The sequence below is a fragment of the Rhopalosiphum padi genome, chromosome 1, assembly GCF_020882245.1.
Source record: "Rhopalosiphum padi isolate XX-2018 chromosome 1, ASM2088224v1, whole genome shotgun sequence".
Taxonomy (NCBI): domain Eukaryota; kingdom Metazoa; phylum Arthropoda; class Insecta; order Hemiptera; family Aphididae; genus Rhopalosiphum; species Rhopalosiphum padi.
Genome location: NC_083597.1, coordinates 2,645,623 through 2,669,269, shown reverse-complemented (window position 1 = coordinate 2,669,269; position 23,647 = coordinate 2,645,623). Strand labels below are relative to the sequence as shown.

Here is a 23,647-nt window from a genome sequence, read left to right as displayed (position 1 = left end):
GCTTCTTTTATCTTTGACATGTAATCGATAACCATTATAAATAAACTTTAAAAAATAAATAAACAAGGGTTGTAATTTTAAATTATTTGTTTTTATATTATACATGAGTGACAACAAAATAAATAAATTTAAATAACTTTCAAATATTGAATGATATTTATAAATGAAAAATATAGATTTATTTTTTGTTAAGATGTTCAAAAAGTGATGACAAATTAAGACAAAAATATACATATAGTATATAATATTATATCTTTATTTTGTTTACACCACATGTTAAAAATAACACGAAATCGATTTACATTCAACCCTTTGCAAACTATGGGAATTGTATAAGTTTCTATGAAAAATACTCTATAATCTAGTGCTAAGCGATAAAAACAACGCAGTACATGATTTTACTATATCGTGAACAAATAAATTAAAATAAAATTGTACACATGTGTCTACTAAAGATAACAATGGTAAAAGTATCACTGTGTCATTCGTAGAATAATCAAAATATTTACTTGTCAAAATGTAAAAAATAGCGGTACTTTTCATGCTTTGGGAACGCTTTCAAATGATATTGTACTATTTAGATTAGAACGAAATTTATCAAACTTTATTTGTGATAAATAATTATATTTATTCATATATAATATAATACCAATATTATACTTTTTGTTTTATCATAAAAATAAATCAATTTATGTTTGGAATTTTAATAATAAGTTTAAAAATCCGGTTTACCAGAAATTCGTAGACATAAATAGTGTACATATAACCATTCAATTTCAGTTGACTTATACTCAACACGGCACGATCTTGGAAGGAATGTGGCACACATGTGAGTCTTAACAGATATTACGATAATTAAAAATAAATTTATCAACTCTGGTTGAAGTGTATACGATGAGTTATGGGGATTTATGGTTGAATATTTTGGAGAGAAGAAAGCGTAATTACCGGGTGTAGTTAATGGGCGCACATCAAATATTAATTTCATCAGATGAAAATAATTTTCGAATCTCTAATGGAATTGTACCATACAGTGATCTATGATAATTTGCTAACGCGTTAAGAAAGAAAATGGCCAAATCAATTATGTTTTTATTATATTATTTAAGTAAACAATAATGTGATGGTATAATGATTATTTCAATTTAGGTATGTAACTAAACAATACTGGAAGAATTTATTCTAGTGAAATACGTAATAATTAGTAATTAGTAATAATCTTTACACTTCAGATTTCAATTAAAATGAAAAAAGTATTTCATAGGTATTTCAAAAAACTACATTTAATATTTTAGAAATATTTATCTTTGGCGAGTTATATTTAAAATTATCGTGCATTTGTACATAAAATATAATTTAATTTATAGTACCTATATACCATAAACATATTACTTACATAATAGTATTACGTATTTATATAACCGTGAGCATCAGTGGCCATTAGCGTGTCGAGCGTGATTTCTTTTGTTGGAAATAGATATGTAGGACTGAAGAAATTTACTCGACAATGCACTTTTAAACGACTATTATCTGATACATTGCTGAGTGCAGGTACAGTGAAAAGTCATTTATTATTATGATCTCATCGACGCATAGGATATTTGCATGTATAGAGTTTAATCGATCGCCATTATTTTGTAATATTGTTAATGCGTGCAATGGATTGCGTAAAGCAAAAAGGCGAAATATGGGCGGCGGCAATGTCAGAGACCTGAAATAACGGTCTTAATACACGCAAGACATCGTGGTGGGTGAATTTTTGCACCTCGATGACACATCGTTCGTGTGTCGTACATATATATTTAGGAACGCATTTATTATTCTAAATTCGTCACTGTAAAATATAAAACAAACAAGGGGAAATTTCAATATGCAAATTATGACTGGCTAAAAGTTCATTTATTCGAATTATTATACAATACAATATGAAATGGACAGCATAAAATATGTAATATTTATTTTTCGTTATTCTGGATCTAGTCTTGGTATGTGACGGTAAATTAAAAAAAAAAAATCAAATCCGATATAATAGAAATAGCTGAAATAATTCAAGCTATATTATTAGTTTAAAAATTTAATATCTAAAAAGGTAATTGTATGGATTGTTAACATAAGATATAGCAGTTCAGAATGGTAGTTATTTAAGTGTATAATATACTTATTATATTTCAAACCGTATTTATTTTAAAACTGAATTGTGGTCCTCAAGCACAGTCAACTTCGTGTTTCTTTTATATTTATGTAAAACCCAATTTATATGGCGTCGGACAAAATGAGTATATAGGTACTTACTGCTGAAGGCCAAATTCTATTTTTTTTTCACCAACCGAAAAGCCGCTATAAACAACAAATACACTGCCGACAATATGATGTATAATATTTATGATATCAGCGTTTTTAGAGAAAAAATTGTCTTTTCAACATCAAAGCGACCAAATAAAAGGATGCCGACCCGACCGGGGTGTGTAAAGGGCAAAACGAAAAAAAAATGTTATGAGACGTACAATTCACTGTAGAACGTACACTAATACTACACCCCATACATCAGTAAACGTGTTTTCACATACACCAAAAGCTACGTAGCCAGTCACGAACGTCCAATAAAATATAATTACCTTCGGGGGTCTTCTTGGGCACAGTAAAGGTAGACCGAACGCATTTGTATATTATGTATTATTTTCCCTATGATTTGGGACTACCTATAGGTAGTAAAAATAAAATTATAATTACTTGTGGCTCCACCAGGCGGTAGAGTCGCGTGCAAAAGAAAGGGGAAGTTGATTTACAGCCCATTTGTTATTGTCATGACTCATGCGTCGAAATATCATTGTCTGCAGTTCATAGGTAAGCAATAAGCATAGCATGTATTAGAACATTTTTATAATGTACGACGAATACGCCAATAATCGATGTTTAAACGTTCTACGTGTTCTGTAGAATTGCATATTGTATAGAGAGTATAGGTACATTCTGAAATTAAAATTATTTGACTAATAATTATTTTTATACTTATCGTAGCCTATAGATAATAACGGTTTATTTATTTGACTGTATTATGTACGTACATTGTCATTATAAAATTGTACAAATTATTAGCTATTAGTTGTAATTCTGGTACGAATACGTAGATAATGAGCAACCGAGCAACAAATGCTTAAATGAATTTCAGCTGTTTCACATAATATAGAGAACCTAGGACTAGTTATGCTAATACTATATAGATGATCAAAATTATATATATATTAATTCCCACTATGTACGTATGGATAGATATAAAACAGGATTAACTATCAACGGGTGCTTACAATTAGATTTAATACTATTTAAGTTCTGTAGTATACTGACACAGCATAATTCGGTAAAATATGAGCGGCTTATAGTATCATTTGTACGTTTGACTGGTTCGATCGTGATTGTCTCAGACATTACTACAATGGTATAATGTAAATTTATACGATGTCTATCCGGATGTGCAACTCAAACTAAAACGCCATGTAAACAAATAAAAAAAAAAAAATCACTGGCCCGAGTATATTATACACGCATATTATATCTATTGATTTCCATGTACCTACGTGACTTCGCCCACAAGTTCTTATGTAAAAATGACAAAAGCAATTCAATATTTTTCCAACAAAATATTTATCGATACAATTATTTATTTATTTTTTATGCTAGGTTTACTACCAACACGTTCGATCTTGATAGCACTCGAGATGATCTTGTTTCCGTTGTTTTATATATAACATATAGGTACATGAATGTACGCGTGCGCGTACGTCAAATACGTTGCACACAGGGCTAGAGGAGAAAGGCGTGTGTTGATGAATGAAATGCATGAGCGAAGGATAAGGAAAAAAAATAGTAACACGACAACCTGCTGGGACGTGTTAAAATGTCAGACCGGAATAATATAAACGTATATGCATTGTCTGTGCGGCGACATGCAAACAAAAACAAAAAAACAATGACAGACCAGCCTTAATGGGATCCATAGAGAACAGGGAAACACTTAAGTCCGTAAATGGGCACACATTATAGATTATGCAGTATATATAGTAGCTGCGACTTTTGGCATTGTACTTAGCCTAATTTAGAATCTAAATAAAACGACCCCACTGTATTGAATTAAAGAGTTGCCGCTTGGAATTTGAGGTAGTTTTTTTTTTTTAATTGATTAAAAATAATTTAATTTAAAATAATAAGTTTAAAGTGACATAAATGGTTTTCGTACTTTCGTCCTATTCTAATAGATAACTTAACTAGTACCTGTAACGTAACATAATATATTGCATGCTTGTAATAATTTAAATGCTGAGGTCGCAGTTTTTTAACTCTAACATATAATTTCTCCAATAGTAATAAATTGTCTTAAAACGTATTAATTAGTTAAATAAAATAAATATTACGTTAAAAATACTGTTGAGATAAACACGACAGTAGTAAATCATAACTTAGATTTTACCGACGTTTCATGATCTTTTTATATATTTATAATAATATAACTAAAATAACTTTTGGGTCACCAAATAGCGGTCCGCTAACAAAGAATAAATAACACATATCACGACAATATTATATGTGTGTTATTGTTGTAGATTATTATTTTTGTTAAATATTATTGGTTTTTAAATAATGTAAATATGTACTTAGAATGTTGATAGCCCACGAAAAATGTTCAGGTTCCTAATGTGGCACTTCAAAAATATTAATTGGTGACCCCTGATATAGTGTAACAATAATACGTAAATACCAACAACTATATATATTATGCGAGTGTAAAGGTGTATGCATATGTGCGATACTATATTTTTCAACAACATCTGGCAATTGATTGAATTTTGCAACCTCTGATAGACCCCCTAGGGAATATAATATCGTCAAAATAAAATCGGTTCCAAAAACTGTTTCATCCGTTGTTTCCGTAATTTGTGCATATGATTTTACTAATGAACACGTTACATGGACACATGCTATAAAATTCATGAAAACGAATATGGTTCCCATAAAAATTGTTTTCATATCTGGGCTTATTATTTTAAAGTTAATAATCTCAAAATGTAACCATATATATACTTAAGATATTAATTTATCACGAAATAGGTAAAATAAAAATAACCTTAGTATAATTTAGAAAGTACATAAAGCGAAAAATAATATGAAAACTCAGTTGCCGTCTTTTAGAATTGAACCAGTTATGTTTTATGAGCAAAGTTTAAAAACTACAATTTAAATCGATTAATAAAAACTGTCGGATAAAATTGCGGGAATTAAATTACTGTTGTATTTGGATCGTGTAATCTGACCACAATACGGCGCAGTGCTATATAGCGTCTGTAGTGGTCCAGTTAAACCTAGAGGGGAGGACGATTAATGGAATTAGAAACTTTTCAATAACATCGGAAAAACTATTTTTGAAAGCCATTGGAAATCGGATATTACTAGGGTTTTTATAATCCACTTATTTACATTATTTTCATCAGCAAATTGGTACTTCGATAGAATTTTTTTTACCTTTTTCATTTATAATGTAAATGCAGAATACTTTATTATTATAATTTTTTTTATATAGACCCAATAGGTGGTAATCGGAACTGCATCGAAGTTTATTTTACTTTGATTATTTTGAAATGTAATATTCTTCATTCAGTATGATAAAACGGTTGTCTGGACAATAGCGTATGGTGAAGCGTAGTATTATTTTACCCATTATATTTGTTTGTTATAAAGTTATGTATAGAATGGTTTATATTATTTGGGGTTATATTGAAACTAGTCAATTTTGAAATTAAAAGTATGTTTTACCTTTATTTCAAATCCACTAATATTATAAAGCCTGAACAAATAAACACTAATAAAAATGTATAAACTATACACGACAGTGTTTGGGTATTCATATATTGCTATATAATTGAAAAATATTTTAACGTATTCTGTTCGATATTATACTTAGAACTAAGAATAATTTCTAATGAGTCAAATTAACTACACAGCTGCATTTACACGAAACATATTATACACAACGAAGATCAAATGAATATAAGCGCAAGATAACAGTATTCTTTATTAGCCTACACTAATAATAATAATAATAATAATAATAAAAAATAATAATTAGTACTTAAATGTTTACAACTAACCGACTTTTCAATGTAATTTAAATATTCTATAAGATCATATCACAAACAAGAGACAATGGTATATGCTTTAAGGCGATTGGAAATAAACATTTAATAAGGAGTTGAATACATACTTTATTCCTACGTTAAATAACCATTTCCGTTACATAGGATATATATTCTTATCATTATGAACAATACCAACCATTATATGTATAAGTTATTTTAACTTGATATACGCATACCTACACACATAATGGACATATATAAACATTCTACCAAATGAATTTAAAATGTTTTATTTTAAAGCCATCTAAATTGAATTTTATTTTTTAAGTCACTAATGTTAATGTATGTTATATTTGTACCTAAACATTTATATATTTATAAATAATTATTGTATGCTTTCATCAACTTAACACTAATAGTTAATCTAAAATAATTATAGATTATAAATAATACACTATTATATTATGATTGATATTTACAAATATTTATCAAATATTTATTGAATAGTTTTGTAAAGCGTTATGTGTTTAAAAGTTGTTATATCAAGAAAATATTTTTGTTGATATTTATCTAAATGGTTTTAAAAACCATATTTTTGATTTCAAGTGTAATTGAAAGTAAGGCAAGTTAAAATGTATTCATTATAGCTATATCTTATTCTTATGACTTATACTAATATTATAAAAAATTTTACTTTTTTTAATTATTAGATATTATACTGATGACAAAAACGGTGAACAATTTTACTTTTGGATTATACAAAATCGGGGAAAAAATGAAAAATAAACATATTTTTTTAATAGAAAACCACGTTCATTCAAACTTAAACATTACCAATAAAAATCACTAATCCAAAGTTACTGTACTATATACGTGTCTAGGTGCTGCATATTCTCTAACTGTAGTCAGATTGTCACATGACCACAGAAAACCCACACCATAAACAACATCAATGCCGTTTAAATGTTCGCACACACACGTCAAGAAAAATATTGGGCGTATGTAATATATACTCGTACGTAATATACGGGCTTTCCAATACAGTTTGTGCATCTGGTGGTCACGATTTCCATATTAGAGCTGCCGTTTTTTTATTCTTATATTAGTCATTCAAAGACCACAAAGGATAAAAAAAAATAATAATAATAAACCTTATGCTTCAATCATTAAGTAGTGTTTAAAAATAAAAAAAATGATTTAACAACTAGCTATCAATCATAGATTTAATATCACACGCCCGCATAATTGGATGAAATGGAAACACTAGTTTGTTTTGCGAGAACCCCTCCAAGCCCACGTAACAAAACCACAGACTAGTTAACTGGATAAAGCTTTTGTGATGAAAAAAGTTAGTTATTTAATTAAACGCGAATATGATCAGATAAAGGTTTTTAATTACATTTTTGTTCAATTTTTTTTTCATCCCTTATTTTTTTTTTATTATTATTTAAAAGAGTACTTATTCGACTTTATTTTTTTTTTTTAATTAATACAGGATTTTCATGTTTGAAAATTAAAAGAACTGAGGAAACTGAATGATAAGAAAACGTCAAAATAGAGACTTTTTCGATGATTATAAAAGGCTTTCTATTCTCTGTAATTTATTTATTGTTCTTTTATCATGGTTGAAAAGAAGGAAAGTCAAGTTTATTGATTTGCCAATGTAAACATCAAACCCTTGACGGGTTGTTTTCTGTGTGCTTGAAGTTCCACGATGTTCTATTCACATTTTAAACGATTATTTTAAACATTTAACTTACCAGTAAATGGCAACAATCGTATTATTGTAAATTTACAATATACATAAAATACATTTTTATAATGCCTATAATTTATATATTTAGTAATTAATTAGTAATCTATTTGAATATATATGGTATTTCAACTTTGGATAAATAATTTTACAAGAAAGTAACTTGATATAACTTATTGCTGATAATAAAAGCTTGTCAATTTGTGACGGTTTAAAATGGTATTTTTGATAGTTAAATGTGCGCAGAAATACACTGTACCGTGTCGTTTCTTATGATTTCATAAAAGGGTTATGTGTGTTATACGCCTTATGCGTTTATAAGGTGTAAACTACTTATACATTTTTTCTTACAAGCCGATACCAGACAAGTTCAACCCTAGACTGTAAGATGACTCCCTATTCAAGACCTTTGAAAAAATAAATCTCGCCCGACTTAAAAACGAGGGCTCTTTGGTTACAACGAAGACGGGTTTTTCCCACCCTTTTAAGTGTAAAGCTAATCCGGGAAGAAGCCTAGCAATAAATTCCTTGCACTACACTGACCTCAAATAAATCCAACTAGAATGCTGTGGTGACTTCATTTGCTCAAAACATACTAAAAGGTAAACCACGTTCCTGTAAGAAATAGACGCACAGACCCCATTGCATCTGACAGCGGTCAGACATAGTTAGACTTAGCCAACGGTAATGATAGTTCTGCTTATCTTCATGACACACGACCACTTTATCCCGTGGTCTCTAAACTCGTTTAAATTGTAAAACATAAAAAAATATGTAAAAAAATACATATAAATTAAAAGTGATAGTTTGATTTAACATTTATCAATAAATTACAGTATAAAAATATATATACAAAAAAATAATAAATTATCATGGTAAAATTTTACTGACTAAATATTTTAAGAGAAAACTGTTTATTTTTTTATATCTAGTTTTTATAATGTTTAATATAAAATTTGTTCTTTAAATTTAAATGCATTAGGTTTGTGTAGTACTAATAATATATTATAGTCTCTTGTACTATAATATTATAATATGTTGTCAAACAACAATGGCTATTATTTTGTTTCTTTATAATCCACAATACTTAATCTATAATATTAGTGAACTCTTTCAAACAATGATATTCTAGATAGAAAATCAACATTATAAAACACTGTCAGTATAAAATAAATTATTATATTTTGTAATTACTGTACATTATACCATTTATGTTATTCTTAAATGCGCTGAAGAATGATACATGACACATACACGCATATTTTCTTCCTGAGTAAATTTTTCAAACATTCCAACAATGTATAACACCACTCGCCGAGTGGAAATAATCTTTCAAAATTAATTTTCTCGAAAGCTCTGGGAGTTTTGCATAACAAAAAGCACCACCACCCTTACATACTACTTTTTCCTTTATTCCCCTTATACCACTAGTCACACGTCATTTTTACATCGCATATGCAATACAAATGATTCGTCAGCTATTGTTTTCAAAATTTTATAGGACGTATTCTTTTAGATGTTTTTTTGACGTAAAAAGCCTCCCTCAACAGACAGATGCCCTCCCCTTTTTATACAAAAAAAAACCTCTCTGGGCACGTGTTAAACATGTGCTAACATAACAATGTCCACCCTTGTAAGGCTGTAACAAAAAAAAATATGACATATGCAAAAAGTCGAATTTTCCGATTCATTGTTTGCAATCAAGGGTGCAGAAAGAGTTACAGTAATGAAAATATATCTGAAATTAATATGTCAAATCTCTTAGACATATTATTAACTTTGAAAAACACAAACAAATAATGTTAAGTGTATTTGAGAATTGGATGGTGATAGGATATCTCGGTGGGACATCAGAATACTGTCAAAATAAAAACGTAAGGCACGTAGACCTCTTGTCTACTCAGACAAGAGCCAAGTTCTTACATGGGCTCGACGGGGAATCTTATACACAGCACGACAGCTTGTATAAACAATAATTATTATTGTTATTGGTTTTGTTTAGTCACGAAGCCAACAAATATAAGAAGAAAAAAATCGAACATTGCCAAATAATATTTAAAATTAATCTCAACAAATATTCGAAGGAATACAATATTCTGTTAAAAAATATTCAGTTTGACAGTTCTTAGGGAATTATACAAATATAATTAGAAATAATTTGTATGCCAACTTATGAACGTTCTGCTATTAAAAAATAATAGAATATGTATAAAATATCTAATAGATATTTAAAATAATACAGATATTTTTACGGGAGCACTGAAATCTTAAATTATGAAATCTATAGGAATTATTTTAACTTATTCAACATAACTGGCTAACATTCTTATATGCAATAACATTTTTAAATTACTGCAATTTTAATAAACATGTATTGTTATTGAACATTTTTTCTCTAATAAATGTATTAGTTTATTTATTTATTTCTCTTCGCTCTTCAATAATATTATTTCTTATTTAAGTCATATAATAATATCACTAAAAAGTTACAACCTACTGTAATCACTTATAATTCAGAAATAATTCAAGATAAGTGTTTATATAATATAAATATGCTTATTTTTTTTATGGACGTACCTATAATATAATAATAATTATTTAATTATTTCTGGGTTAAGTTATTAATGAACGATAGATATTTGATACATACTGATACCTTAGCCTCTTATTAAAACATCATAGAGGTTAGACTAGTTAGAGGAATAATCGTATATTATGGGACACCGATAAAAAAAGTTCTAAAGCCAAAAAAAAAAAATCTATGAGATTTAATTGAAGTGTTCCAGAAAACCATTTAGGAAACATTCCTAATTTATATTAAATAATGTCTTACATTAATAGTTACAAGATAATACACAGCATAAAACATTTCAGTCACATTTTTGGAACTTTTAGGCAAGTTTCTTAGGAACGTTTCAGTGTTTTTCTGCGGAACGTTATTTTTATATAATTGGAACAATATTTGGACCTTTCCCAATCGATTTTTTAATGAAATATAACGTATTCATTACTTTATTATTTAATAAATTACTAACATAATTATTGTGATTTCGATTACTAAAACAATAACTCTACATCAATGATGAAAAAAAAAAAACGACAATCGTTATTGATTGTAGGAGCTGGGAAGCACTCGTACTTCAATCGTGATATTATAGAGGATATTATAAATACAACATTTATATTCTCTTTACATAGAGATCACTGTTACTAGTGAATTCGCACTACCTATTCAATTAAACCATTGTTGATTAAATAATATATCAAATAGTCCATTCATACATAACTATATTTAATACCTATAACAGCAGTAGTATTGTACACTTGTACCTATATCATATTGTGTAGTTCTCGTAAGATATAATTAAATTCATTGAAATATGATGATAGTTAAGTATAGATAAAAATAAAATTATTTAAGTATTTTACAATTAGGTAATAAAAATTTATTAGAAATCTAAACGTAAAAAAAAGGATATTTAAATAGTATTAACACATAAAATAAGTTTTTAAATATATAATGTATTATTAGCCAACTGAATATAGGTGATTTTGACATGTTCATAACAATGTAGCGGAGCCTAAACGTTTTGTAAATTATATGTAGTTTGACCATTGGGGGGTAAACCGACAAAATTCAAACCTTTGTAGTAATTGGGCCGATTCTCTAATTATTATTATTGCCACCATTGACCACCTAATGATTTCTGCAGGCAGCACGCGGCTATGCCAGGGATCGAGTATTCATTATGATGGAAATGAGGTCTATGGTTAGTTATTAGGACGCCCCACTGGTTTGGTCTTTTGACGTGGCCGAATTTTTACCCTCCTACACACCGACGATTATTAAAAGGGACCGAAAACGTCCAGCTGCGACTGACTCTTTAGTTTTCTTTTTTTTTATCCTTTATACTAGAAATGTCAACTGTCACGTGAAAAGCACGAACACGTACGTGACAAAAACTGTTGGTCCCTTCACACAAATCGTTGCGAAATTATCGCCGGTCTAATTTGCGTCCATAAGGGCAACCCAAAATACGAGGTGTACACTCAAAAAATCGCAAACTACCACTTGATCACGATTCACAAACAAGGGTGATTCACATCACAAGGTTATATAGGAACGATTCGATTGACACATGTGTACTATCCAAATTCATATGTAACTATAGTCTTTGTATGAAACGAAAGTGGACACAAAATGTAAAAAAAAAAAAATGACAAAATGTAATTACATAAATAATTGTCATTTTTATTTGAATTAAAAGAAAAAACAACAATAATGTTGAAACGAGTGGCGATAAAATAAACTGAATTGTAAGAATTTGATACCTTTAAATTAACTTAATGTTTTTAAGGCATTGACGACCAAATTTGGTTAAAATTATAGGACCTAAATATTATATTGTTAATACGGGTTTAAGTAACTTTATTTAATAATTGAGTTTTGCAAAAACAGCTATTGTGTCGCATACAAATATATATTATTTAAATTTGATGATGGTATAATTATGGTAATGGGTTTCATTGTTTGAGATAATTAAATATAAATATAAAATTAAAATTATCTTTCTCTTTTTTTAACGGAATTCTGGTGGTAGTTTGAAAATTGCTATAAGTACGAATTTAAGACGAATAACAAGTTAAAATTGTAAGCAATCGCCCGCCTGTCATAAAATGAAAATAATGTAATGTTATTTATATTCTACAATAAATATGCTAAGATTTAAAAATAAAGACACTGAGGCTTAGGTGAACCGAAAAAATATTCTAAAGGAATTACTCTGGTCGCCTTTATTCACCGCGACCATTCAGAAAATATATAACGTCAAAACTGTCAGTTTTTTTTTTTAACATTAACACCCCATTTCTCCAGAGATAACGAGAGCTATAGAGTATATTATTTTAATATTCTTGTTATGTAAATGTTTTCACTCAAAACGGCAATAGTCAACAAATTCAAAAAACGGAAAAATATTATTGGGCTTATTTTAAAGAACAATAAATCTCGACCGTGGGCGAAAGTTCTGGTGAGTCGTAAAGAGAAACCGTGCCGGGACGATGGATATAGAAATGGTAATTAAAACCGTTATCGGAATAGTTCAGTTGTACCGCTAACGATGCACCATTAATCGGCCGCAAAAATAATAAAATATACGAAACACAAATGTCGGCTTGTGCCCGGCCTGCCGCATTCGATTCATAAGTCTGCAGCAGTGATATGAGCGGTGGCGTTAATATATATATATATATATATATATATATATGTATAATGGTGGCCGGGTACGCCGGAAGAAACTTCGTTTCGGATAAAACAAAGGCGTTCCGACGATCCGTTAATGCCGGCATGTCGCGTCTAAAGTCGACAAAGTTTTCATTTTTAATTGGACCAAACACGGAGTTTTATTGTTTTTCATTATATATAATATACACCCAAAGAACTACGCTGTTATTCGATTCTTTATTTATTCTCATTAAGTATTCATCGGAGTCATCTGATCGTGGCTTAACGACAGTGTTTTATGCGCTTGACAATGACTATTGTTATTTGTACATGGACGATCAGCCTTCGTGGAAATAATTATTATTGCTGATATTTTTAAAATATAAAATATGTAAAAAAAAATCGTATATTTTTCCACTATACTATTATAATATTGTTAACGTCGCGGCGGCTTTCAATATCGTATTCAACTTCGTAATAATATTATAATGCAAAGATTGGTCACGGTGGCGCTTAGTATTCTACACGATTTAACCGCATCTTATTATAGACAGCTGTCGAGGATTATAATAATATATTATTATTACCGAAAAGGGCAATTTAACAAATTTCGTGCCATAGTTCCAAACCGTATACTGTTTTGTACATACTAATTATAATATTATATGTTTAACGATTAAATAATGAGTATTTCATGTATAAACGTTCGCCCATAATATACAAAATATCATTACGGAACAATCATCGTTGATTTGTATTTTGTAACCTGACGACACGGAAAGTTTTCGATACGTCGTGTAAATCGGTATATGAGTGTTTGTATATCTATATAATACTCGAATATCAAACCGCACGGATTGCGTTTATGACAACAACGTGTCGCGAAAAAGTCTAAACGGCCGGTTTTCCATAACACATTTATATACATACCTATATATAATATCCATATATATTTATGCGTGTGTGTATAAGCAACTAGTACATAGCATACACGCGTGGAGACGAATGAAAACAAGACTTAACTTTTAAGCAGATTACACACCAGCTGTGACTACACTCGTCTTTCGTTCGGAAATCGCTTTCAACGGATTTCGGGTGGTGGCTGCTGTGGATAGTATGGCGGGGACGTGCAGCGACGACAACAAATGGTGCAAACTTTCTCATGGACGCGTTTTAACAATCCAATCGATATTAATGGCGGTAAGTGTGAGGGAGCCATACGGTGGAAAAAATATTCTCGTTCCTACATAATAAAGCTTCTCCGCGTCGTGTTAAGACCTTTGACGTAATCCTTTTGCAAAAACCTTTGTATACGAGACCAAAAAGAAAAAAGTACTTACGTATGTTAAAGAACATAATATATTGCAGTGCATAGTATGATATACCTGCGCAGAGAAAGCGTTTGAATTATAATTGTATGTAGGTACGTCGCATATGTCTTGCGAGTAATCTGTGTTCATTGATAATAAATATTATTATTACATTCTGCAAGGTACTCGACGAGCACCTCCTATGAGTATATTATACTACATACGATATACCTATCGTGTGTGTATATATATATATATAATATATATAAATTTTACACGCGTGTCTGCATAGATTTGCAGTCACGAGTTTCGGTACGATATGACATGACAATCTGTTGTGGAGAACAGCGAACACATCTCGTTTGTGCTCACGCAATAAAAACAAATCGGCAGTATATAATATACTTGTAGTTATTTGATACATACATATGAATATATATATAGAAAAAATATCGTTTTTTGTGTATCAGTATAAACACATTATTTGTATAAGTACAATTCACATAATGTCTGTAATATATAAAGTTATATACTTTCAACCTAAGTACAGAGAGGTTGATAAAACGAAAGAGTATATTAAACAATTATATACATTCCTGTCATAATAATTACGGTTGCAAAGTTATACGACGCGGAGACCATAAAAGGTAATAAATAATAAAAACATAATATATGAAATCGAACTAGTAATCGTATATTAGCTGAAAAAAAGCATGACTATACTGTGGCATATAATATTATATTGTACATAGCAAAAAATACACACAGAAACACAACGTGCGGGAACTAATCTAAATTATAAATTATAATATGTACACGGTGCATCTTATATCAATGTATTTATGTATGTATAATAGCTTTATTTTACGTGTCACAGCAAAGGACCTACGCTTGATATATTTCCGGCCTTACAACGATCCGAAAGCTCATAAAACCCACTTGCGTGTTCTAGTCTGACCTGCGATTTGACTCCTATATATTATATATTGTAGTATTATTTGAATTGCATCTTACAGTCCTACCACAAGTAGTTGATCTCCTTACTCAAATTTCTATTCGTAGATAATATATATAAATAGATTCTTTCTATGTCAGTCAAGAATACTTTAAAATAAATGTTAGGTATTTTAATAAAAATAAAAGTAAATAAATAATAATAATAAATCAATAAAAATTGTATTATAGGCTTACATAACATGGAATTATCTATAATCTATTATGAAACTCGTTAAATATCTGTGATCGGTTAATATGATGTGTATACATTTTCGGGTATTGTATTATGAGAGACAATTCAAGTGCACCCATACGTCTAGTATACTCGAATTGCCCTTGAATCGATCGTTAGGCATGATTTGAGTAAAAAACCTACTCACCTACCTCTACTTAAATATATTGGAGGTAGTGAGTGTGCACTGAAATGAGCGACCTGACCTAACCTATAACTACCTAACCAATAATTTTAGTATATTGTTTTAATATGTTGAGTATAGTAATAGATACTCACAAGCTACGACCACGTTGGCTGGTCTGCTAATGATCTCTCCGCGCGAAGTCCAAGCCACGCATTGACACTGATAGTTGTGCTTTCCGAAATACTCTTCTACGTGGTTCCTGGTGATGTTTACAATAGCCTCCACGTTCCGGACGCCGGTCTGCGGGTCCACGAAGTCGGTTACTACAGGACCCATAGTATCTTCAATCCGGTCGCCATTGCATCGGAAGTGTACGGTCAACGCATGAGCCGCCCTGCAAGTAAGCGAGGCTGGTTTACCTTTGATCACGTACGCATCCATCGGTTCTTCGAGGAATATCGGAAGTTGGACGGGAGCGTCCAAACTGGACGCCGTCACCGGGTGCATGAGAGTGTCACCACCCGGCAAGTACGACCCCTCGTCGACTTCTCCACCTCCGCCACCGGTTTCCGACGAAGACCCGAAACCTGCTAGAAAAAAGGATTTCGTCTCAATTATATTATCATATATGTAAACGTATACTATTGTATAGCGTTGTTATAAAACTGATTTTAAAATTTAAATAAAAATTGAATAATGTTATGTTAGTTATATGTATAATCATATATAAGCACAGTCTTTGATAAACATTTCTATACATTATACACTATAACACTATATAGGTTTATATATGGTCATCTAAGATACCAATCAGATATTTTTTGTTTCGGCAAAGATAAAACCAAAAAATATACACACATTTAAATTTTAACCATATCTTGTGCCATCGAGATTTATGTATAGGTATGCAATCCATTTGAAAAAAAAAATAACTTCACAAATAATAATGGATAAGACCGAGTTTAAAATCCACGTATTGTACGCAAAGAAATATACCAAACTCGATAAAAGAATGTCGAAGGATTGTAGTAATGTTTTTATGGTGTTTTCAGGAAAAAAATTAGAATATTATACCCAAAAGAAAGCAGTTTTCGAACACGTACGGGAAATATTTCATACCATATATCGGCAGTTTGTCTATATTATTTATATATATACTGTCGTATCTGTTAGTGAAGAGCAAAAAATGTGTGACAAAAAAAAAAAAAAACTATTCATTCAACACATTACATGCATTTTTTCATTTCATTTCATTGGCACTTCATAAACAATATTACCCTTTTGTGTTAACTATTTTATAATTCATAATGCCGCATAATATTATAAGAACAAAATACAATAAGATCTGTATTTATAAATAGTATGTGGTATAGATTTTTAAACTTTTAAAATTAAATGAACTTATAACTATACTGATTACGGTTATATAATAACAAATAGTTAAGACCATATTTTATTGTATTATCTATATCTTTGTATGTATATAATTTTATAAAGAATGTATTGAAAATGCATAATAAACCAATAATAGCTATAATATAAGAATAAGTTTCTACTGATAATAATAATTTTATCTTAACTCTAAACACATGGTACGTTTTTTTTAAAATACACTCAGACAAGTATATTATAATGAACGCATATACGTTTATAATATATATATTATAACATATTATTATTACCATAATTAACTGAATATACGCAACGTAAAATAATCAAAGTCCATTAACTCAACTTATCAACACATTTTGTTTATTCCATTCAACCCAATTTCTTTGAGAATTCCATTAAAAAAAAAAAAAACAATTTCCGAAACCCATAGTTTCGGTTGGATGGTTAGGGTTTCTACTCTCACACTTTATCCTTTAACGACGTTTTAGAATAGATCTTTCGTTTCTTACTTCTAGTTCGTCATGCCATCTACACACATCAACCACCAACACTCGATAGACTCCCGATAATGTATAAAAGTCCATTCGTTCACTAAATCATCTGGTTCTTATACCTACAACTATTTTTAAATAAAATAAAGACAATAATTTACTTTATAAGTAAATAATAAATATTACACGATATAGACACATGTTAATATAGGTGATATTTTTTCAGATAATAATTTTAAAACTCGTGTAAATAGTTTTGTGACGTTTTATGACAATATTTTTTAGTCGTAAAGATATATGATAGCGTGTTAACGTATACAGCGTATTATTTTTCATTGTAATCCCATGAGACGCCTACTGTCCGAATGACAATAACATTTTTAGTTAAGTACCTTACCTACCATAAAAATAGTTGTATTTATAGTGTTTATAACTAGACTGTAAATATAAAATATAAACAGTGGATGCTTATTATTATATTCATGGAAATAGAGATTATTGATTAACATTGGGTTTACACCATTAGCCATTATTTCCGGTGTATTTACACCCGCGACCCTCGCTATGATCAGCGTTTACTGTTTATATTGATTTGGTACACTTAAATATAATACTATTATTTTTTGTAAGACTGGCTATATTTATACAAACGAAAAATAAAAAATAAACTGTTCCAGGATAGTAATAATATATTCAGGTAAGTAGGTATATAAATATATTATAATACCTATATTCGTAAATACCTATACTATATTACATGTTCCCTTAAGTACAATATCAGGCCGGGGTAACATGAGTTCATATTACGATAAATTGTTTCTGTGGCCAGCGACCCGTTCATAATGTCATAGATCCATTAAAACAGTGGACATTTATCGGGAAAAGTAAATTCTGTATTTCCGAGTCACCAAGCGTTCACAGTATGATTGTTATTATTGATAACAATACTGATAATCAGCCAGTAACGCGCTCATGGAAAGGTCTTCTATATTAGAGACCCAGACGTGCTCTAGCGTGACGCAACAAATCATACACTATATTCTAAAGTACATATATACAACTATAATATATCTAACATCCTGAGCTGCTTGTGTGGATGACCTCGGTTGGAACGATGCGACATAATATCCAGCCAAGAGGATTAGGATTAGGATTAACAGCAAAAGTAATTTTATTGAACCCATCGGATTGACCGTAATTTGATAATGGAAACAACCTATATTCCTACAACGTTGGACATTTTTCGAGTTCAATTTACATGCACGCTTGACCTATTCCCAGAGCCTGACACACAGAGAACACGACAATTAACCATATATACGCTCTTAAGTCGTAACCGAAATCGAGTCAAGTACGAATCGATTTATTATAGTAATAAATGTAAAAGAAAAAAACTTCTCCAACCCACCAAAAATAATTTACATGTGTTCTGAGTACCTATCTATATGAATAATAATATGTAAATGTGCAATTTTATTCAAAACAGCGGATAAAACATCATATTTTTTTTTGCGACTCGGAAGATTTATCGATAACATAATTTTAGCAATGTCGCTATGCAGTAGGTATTTATATAAATAAAATAAAGAAAGAGTATTTACGGAAACGTACACTGAGGTAGGTCGAATAGCGTGTATACATGTATACCGACCGCGGTAAATCATTTAATAAATTACGTTTTTCATAATAAACCGTAAATAAATAATAACATAATAATGTGTAAGCGTTAACATCGAAATATCTTTTTAGACAGATGTTGTGTTTCTTTTTTGCAGTCGAACGTATATAATAATATAATATATAATAGTAGTCTCTGCGGTAGCGATGGCGTCACGCGCACTGGTTTCCATATATTTTTAAAATAATACTCAGACCGTTTGTTTGTTGGCACGTCGGTAGCACCTGCTACATGTGTGTGTATGTTTTAAGAAGGGGGGGTCAACTACAGCAAAACTTTACGAATATTAGTCCCCCGTCACAGTAATACAGTCCTGTGCAGTGTTAAAAATTATATTTTTTATACATATTTTTGTTCTCCTAAAACGTTTTTTTTTTATCCCAAAGTCGGAATACCTTCATATTATAATGCGTATACAATATGCATAGTTAACCATAATATTATTGTAAGAATACGAAACATTTTGTGTGACAGTTAAATATGTGTGCTGGATTTGTTCTCCTTTTAATCTTCTATACATACGCATACAGGAGCGTCAGGTACTATTATTTCCTTTCTCTTCCTTCGTGTTTCGAAACAAGGTTAAAACCGTACATCCTCCGAATATAAACGGATTGTTGGTATACGACATACGTAATATGTGAAGTCAACTTATTTTTTTTTTTTTAAATGTAAAATTTTGGAACCAAAAATAAATCATTGCCCACTGCGTACATATCTCAATTGTGCAAACTACCGCAACGTAGACTTGGGATAAACGAATATTATACAAAATGTTGTATTATCATACGATATAGTCCGGTTGCATTCAATTACATTAGTATTATAGTTTTACTATATTCTTGTCATAAACGAGTATTTCAGTTAATAATATAGATTATAAGTATATAAGCGGAAGGCGTAACCCCCAGACTCGAGGGGATATTGAACCTACTCCATCTCTTATTCTGCAACGATTGTTATATAATATTATTATTACCGCGACTTTGATCACCTACATATCTATTTGATGGGAATTGGGAATATAATATAATGTTTACTTGGATAATATATATTGAACTATGACACACATGTAGCGGAACGGACACAACTCAAAGTAAATAATTGACAAGCGTTCGCGGATTTTTCTTTGCGTGTTTGAAACTGGTCACGACTGACGACGATTCCGCCGCTGTTTGTGTGTGTGTAAAACGATAATATATGTACCTATATACGTGACTTAATAACACATAACGACCACATGCAGTATAATACCATGTGTGTATATAAGACACGTACGAGTGGTCCAGTAGATAGAGATGTCCGACGGAATAATAATAATAATAATAATAATATATGTATATAATATTATATATATAGAAACGCGAAGAGGAAAATTATTGCGAGGCGTAAAATCGGGCTCGTGCGGAGAGGCTGCGATTTTTCAAAACATTGACTACTCGAGCCGGTGATTTATTATATAATATAATGGATATAATATGTATATGTAAAAATAACTGTTGTGAAAAGTGAGAATAACATCAGAGGGTTTCTTCAGCCGACGCTCGCATCCGGGGTCTTGACCGGAAGGGTAATAAGGCGTAAGCGTATTTTAAGATTCACTCATCGGAACTGCTACATTTGACTGTGCGCACATTTCAAGTGCTTTAGAAATCTTAGCTGTAACCCCCTTGAATTCAGGCCAATAACTTTCATATGTGTGACCGGACATGATAAATAATATTTAATGTAGTATATTTAACAATTGTATACGAATATTATACTATAATATAAATAAGTAATTCAAATAATTATAATATTTATGAAATAGGTATGATGAATAAAAATATTTTTCAAATTTCTAACATTTTTATAAATAATAAGTCGAATGTACAATTATCTACCTAACTAAGTTGAGTATACCAATCGACCTTTTAGAAAACAATAAATAAAAAATGAAAACTATACACTGCTTCTATAAACAAAAAGTATCTATAGTTAGATATTAATAATATTTAAAATAATAAATGAGTTTAAATATTACAATAAAATTATTTAATTATTCCTTAAACATTAAATTATTAGTTGGGGAAATACATATGAAATAGTATGTATATATTAAAATCATCTTAAGTGTATATCATAAAGTATTTAGTTTATAATATGTACTATATTATAGAATATTTCACTGGGGTAATAATTTCATATTAACCTTTATATTATGAAGTCAAAAATTTCATAAATTATAAATCACGTTTGGTTATTATTTTGTTCGTCAATAACTGAGCCTCCGAGAATAGTAAATATAATTTTGTGTTTGTGTCTTGTTAACTGAGATGATTGTAAATATGTTCGTACCTACTTATCGTAGGGGATTTGTTATAGAAAGAATAAACATTATATAAACTTGAATCTCAATGTATTTTAAGTTTTTTTTCTTTCGAAAATAACATTTTATATAACGGAGACTTAGACGACACGATTATATTATATACACATCTAAAACAAAATTCCCACACAATGTGGCCTTCCATTAAGATATCCAAGAAGTTTACATGACTTTTTCTCTTCGTTTTTTTTTCAGTTGTTTTGCGAGACTTATAATTTTACATTTCCGATAAAGCACTCTGCTGCCACGCCTACATAAATACAGTTAATAATGGTTATCCGTTTGGGTAATCGCACAACAAGCCAATGTATACACACACACACACACACACACACACACACACAATGCCACCCATTGCATATATTATGTTACAGGTAAGAGTAGAGGAAAAAATACACGACTCAATCACCATAAGACATATCGTAGTCGGTGGCTACAACTAGTAATTATTTATAAATGTCCAATATTTATTTATAATATTGTTATTTTGAAAAACTTTTCTACAAGTTAATTAGACTCTCGTATTCGACGGTTGTGGTGGTCTTTGTATATGCGAGGGCGAGTATATATATGAATAATATATGAAATATATAGTTATATATACGTAACTACTGTAGCCGTTGGGGAAATTATCGTTTCACAGATTTATGCAATGAATACATGAACAAAACATATAAATCCAATTCTTTTGTTAATGGATTTTACCAATACCCCCTTACCATAAGAGTATTAGTATATTACCTATATCAATTTAATTTTCTTAATTAGACATCTATATTAGTAAGTTATTGTTTATTGAATTGACTGGATTGCTATGATGTTGTTTTTCTAGAATGCACACGACGCAAAGAAGATAGATAGATAGCATTTTTTATAAAATTGTTTTGAATAACATTAGAAAGAGATAATTAATATTATAATGGATAGACAATAAATGAGATAATAATAATAAAATAAATTAAATAGGTACCAGACTAATTACCTATTTCAATAATTAAAATCTAAATCTGAAATAAAACAACAACATTGAAACACGATTAATCAAAAACCAAGATACATTTACATACATATGTATTATTATTACTTTTTGTAGGATAAAGAATAAACACGTGATCTTTGTATAGTTTTAAATCTTTTTTATGCATTTTTAACTGTAATAAGTATAAGTATAATACGAATTAAAAATAAAATTCGTTCTTCAAAAATGTTTAAATTCTATACAATACATTGTTATAAATATATCCACAAATTGCAGTTTTTTCGTTAAAATTATACTCACATAACGTTGAAGAATAAAAATCACAGAACTACTATACACAGCTATTCAGTAATGAATGTTTCGACTTCTTTAAATAGATTTCATTCTTAGTCTGTATTACAGTGACAAAGGGTGTATTCCGTGTCTTCTTCAAAAACAAAAATAAATATTTGGTACCTAATCCATTTTCTTACGACTTCAGTTGTACGTATTCTAAAATATTTGTATACGTAGGAATAAACAAAGATTTAAAATAAGATTTTACTAGTGTCTCCATTCCAAAGTAATGTGCCTTATTGCTACTAACTATAGCGCTCATTAATATATAATATAAAATAATATTATATATATTTTTTTTGAACTTCAATTATTATAGAAATATCTGTTTCAAAATGAAGCAATAAATTACCAACTAAATAAATATACCTACCTACCTGTATTGTCTAAATCGAAAAGTAGTATTATAATTATGTTACACAATCGTTTATTTAAACTAAGGATTATTTTTGTTTTAAATTAATGGTTTAATCCTTATGCAGGTTCAATTGATTTTACAAGGTTAAAAAAAACTCGAAACGATTGCTTGGCACACGTCTTGTTTAACAAATTTCCTCGATTTTTTTCGCTTCAACCACCGACGTTCGTTTAGTTAATTTGAATAAAAATCCATGTTCTGTCCTCCCAACAACA

At 29.7% G+C, this 23,647-nt stretch overlaps 1 protein-coding gene across 3 annotated transcripts in view; it reads right to left on the bottom strand.

The window, feature by feature from the left end:
• The window catches only part of LOC132918555 (netrin receptor UNC5C), a 116,956-nt gene that overhangs the window by 65,577 nt on the left and 27,732 nt on the right, over positions 1–23,647 (bottom strand). For 2 of the 3 annotated variants that reach the window (XM_060979825.1, XM_060979823.1), the window contains exon 3: positions 15,923–16,360. In XM_060979825.1, the coding sequence (XP_060835808.1) occupies positions 15,923–16,360 (438 nt within the window). The remainder of the gene's footprint in view (positions 1–15,922; positions 16,361–23,647) is intronic. The other variant, XM_060979824.1, reaches the window with a different exon arrangement.